This window comes from Penaeus monodon, chromosome 3 (genome assembly GCF_015228065.2).
Source record: "Penaeus monodon isolate SGIC_2016 chromosome 3, NSTDA_Pmon_1, whole genome shotgun sequence".
Classification (NCBI taxonomy): domain Eukaryota; kingdom Metazoa; phylum Arthropoda; class Malacostraca; order Decapoda; family Penaeidae; genus Penaeus; species Penaeus monodon.
This window is the reverse complement of record NC_051388.1, coordinates 19,479,648-19,482,147: the sequence shown is the minus strand read 5'-3', so window position 1 is coordinate 19,482,147 and position 2,500 is coordinate 19,479,648. Positions and strand designations below refer to the sequence as shown.

Genomic DNA, 2,500 nt, shown 5'->3' with positions numbered 1-2,500 from the left:
CTGTAAATATGTTATAGGTTTTGTGGCATAGGCTGCTATTATCAGCTCTTTGTGTTTATTACCAGGAACGGGTTGTAGTCACATGTAAGTTACTCCTAACTTCATTGTGTTTGAAATCACTTTTCTTAAAGCTTGATTGCTTGAACTCCTATGAATCAAGTTCACGTCATATACTTTACTTTAAAACAAGAAGTGAAATCACGGGTGTTCTTCATACTTGTAAGCATTACAATATTTATGTAATGTAAATAGCAATACCTATCAACAAAGGAGCCAGACTAGTTACACATATTAGCCACCATCTGAGTAGCATTACTGCTAGCTCTGATAATGCTGCCACAACTCCACTGATGAGCAACAGATATGATCAGTCTCAGAAAGAAATAAGGCTTTTGTGACTTCTTAGTCATATAATAACACTTTACAAAATCTTATTCACGTACATTTTTCTTCTTCCATGGTATTTATCATGAACAGGAATAATAATAATAATAATAATAATAATAATAATAATAATAATAATAATAATAATAGTAAAAAGACAAACAGGAGAAAAACCCATAAAATCAAATAACCATCTACACTTTTATTTATTTACCAGCTTTATATAAAAACAAAAACAAATATATATTTTTTATTTTAGCTTTCGGCTCTTAATAGTATAAGCCTTAATACCCGTAGCTTCTCCATCGTAACGGTTGAGCTCTTTCCTCACTTGTTGTACCTAAAAGGGACAAAGAAAATATCTCTTAATGAAAAATGTATTAATATCTTACTGCAAAATTATGTCTAACTGCTTTTTGTATTTTTTGGAAGATCATGATCATCAATTTTCTAAATATAAATTATCCTTTGACATCAGCTGTAATGGCTATTCTTTGGTTCCTAATTTCTATGATTTTTTCTCTCTTTATGCAAACTCTGTTTATTTCAAAAACAAGTACTTGTAGAAAATGTGGGGGGTGATTTAGAAATGTATTTTCTTGTTTACCACATTCTACTGATCTATTAGTCTACTTTCGATATAGGTTATAAGTAATTCATAGGTTTTTGCTTTTTGTGGTTTACAGAGTTCATTTTTTTTCCAGTGATAAAACAGCATAATTATATGGGTGTGAGTGAGGTGGGACACCACAACCGTGGCCCCATGCTTGTCTCACAAAGAAGAGATCAGCTGTTATACCCCCTATCTGGATCACAGGTAAAGTAATGCTAAGCATCTAATCAGACAAAGGTAATACTGCCAATAGGTAAAACTCCCATACAGGGACTGCCTTAACCTGAGCAGAGAAGTCTTCATGTATATATATATATAATATAATATAATATAATATAATTAAAATTATAATAATAATAATAATTCACAGCTTATCATTATATTACAGGACATGGGCCTCTCTTTAATCTTGATTGAGAGGTTGTGTGGCAATGTCACCCTTGCCTGATTAGAAGCCTTTCCTAATCAATCATGCTCCAGTGGGGATTCAAATACTAGACTTCTGAAATGGGAGGTGATACATGCAAGCAATTGTGCGTGCATGTGCATGCAGATACAGACACAGACACACACAGGGAGGGAGAGAGGGAGAGGGAGAGAGAGGGAGAAGGAGAGGAAGAGGGAGAGAGGGGGAGAAGGAGAGGAGAGAGGGGGAGAAGGAGAGGAAGAGAGGGGGAGAAGGAGAGGGAGAGAGGGGGAGAGAGGGGAGGGAGAGAGGGGGAGAAGGAAAGGAGGAGAGGGGGAGAAGGAGAGGGAGAGAGGGGGAGAAGGAGAGGGAGAGAGGGGGAGAAGGAGAGGGAGAGAGGGGGAGAAGGAGAGGGAGAGAGGGGGAGAAGGAGAGAGAGAGGAGAGGGAGAGAGGGGGAAAGGGAGAGGGAGAGGGAGAAGGGGAAAAAAGAGAGAGGGAGAAGGGGAAAAAAGAGAGAGAGAGAGAGAGAGAGAGAGAGAGAGAGAGAGAGAGAGAGAGAGAGAGAGAGAGAGAGAGAGAGAGAGAGAGAGAGAGAGAGAGAGAGAGAGAGAGAGAGAGAGAGAGGGAGTGACCATACCTGTCCTCTCCTCTTCTTCAGCTTGGCCTGGTACTTTTTCTTGTACTGCACTCTGGGGTTCTGCAATTCCTTCTTGCGGTATGCTGTCAGGCCCTTGTTCTTTGAGATCTCGTAGTTGATGGTGCGCTTGGTCTGTGGATCCACCACCTTCCCCACTTCTAGTCATTTGAGGGGGGAAAAAAATTGTAGTGAACATTTATTAAAAATTATCTGTGACTGACACTGTGGGACATGTGACTTGACCCTTCTCTGATTAACAGTGTTAGGTTACGTTTGTTATTATTCAATACATAATAAAATATTTTCATAAAATGTATTCCTAAGGCCTCATGCAAATAAGTCATAATAAAGTATGTAGTTCACAACATCCAAATGTCTGTAAATACATATGTACATTAGAACATTGTCCTTATTTTCATTACATACATATCTATCTCCTTTTCTATTACCTTCCTGAT

The 2,500-nt window shown here is 38.3% G+C and overlaps 1 protein-coding gene across 1 annotated transcript in view; it reads right to left on the bottom strand.

Moving 5' to 3' along the window:
* Positions 1 to 566: 566 nt before the first annotated feature.
* Positions 567 to 2,500, bottom strand: part of LOC119593336 (eukaryotic translation initiation factor 5B-like) — a gene marked incomplete at its 5' end in the record, with an annotated part of 7,411 nt that continues 5,477 nt past the window's right edge. The window contains 3 exon segments of the mRNA XM_037942266.1: positions 567 to 724; positions 2,043 to 2,200; positions 2,492 to 2,500. The exon segment at positions 2,492 to 2,500 is cut by the window's right edge and continues 224 nt beyond it. Of these exon segments, the coding sequence (XP_037798194.1) occupies positions 635 to 724; positions 2,043 to 2,200; positions 2,492 to 2,500 (257 nt within the window).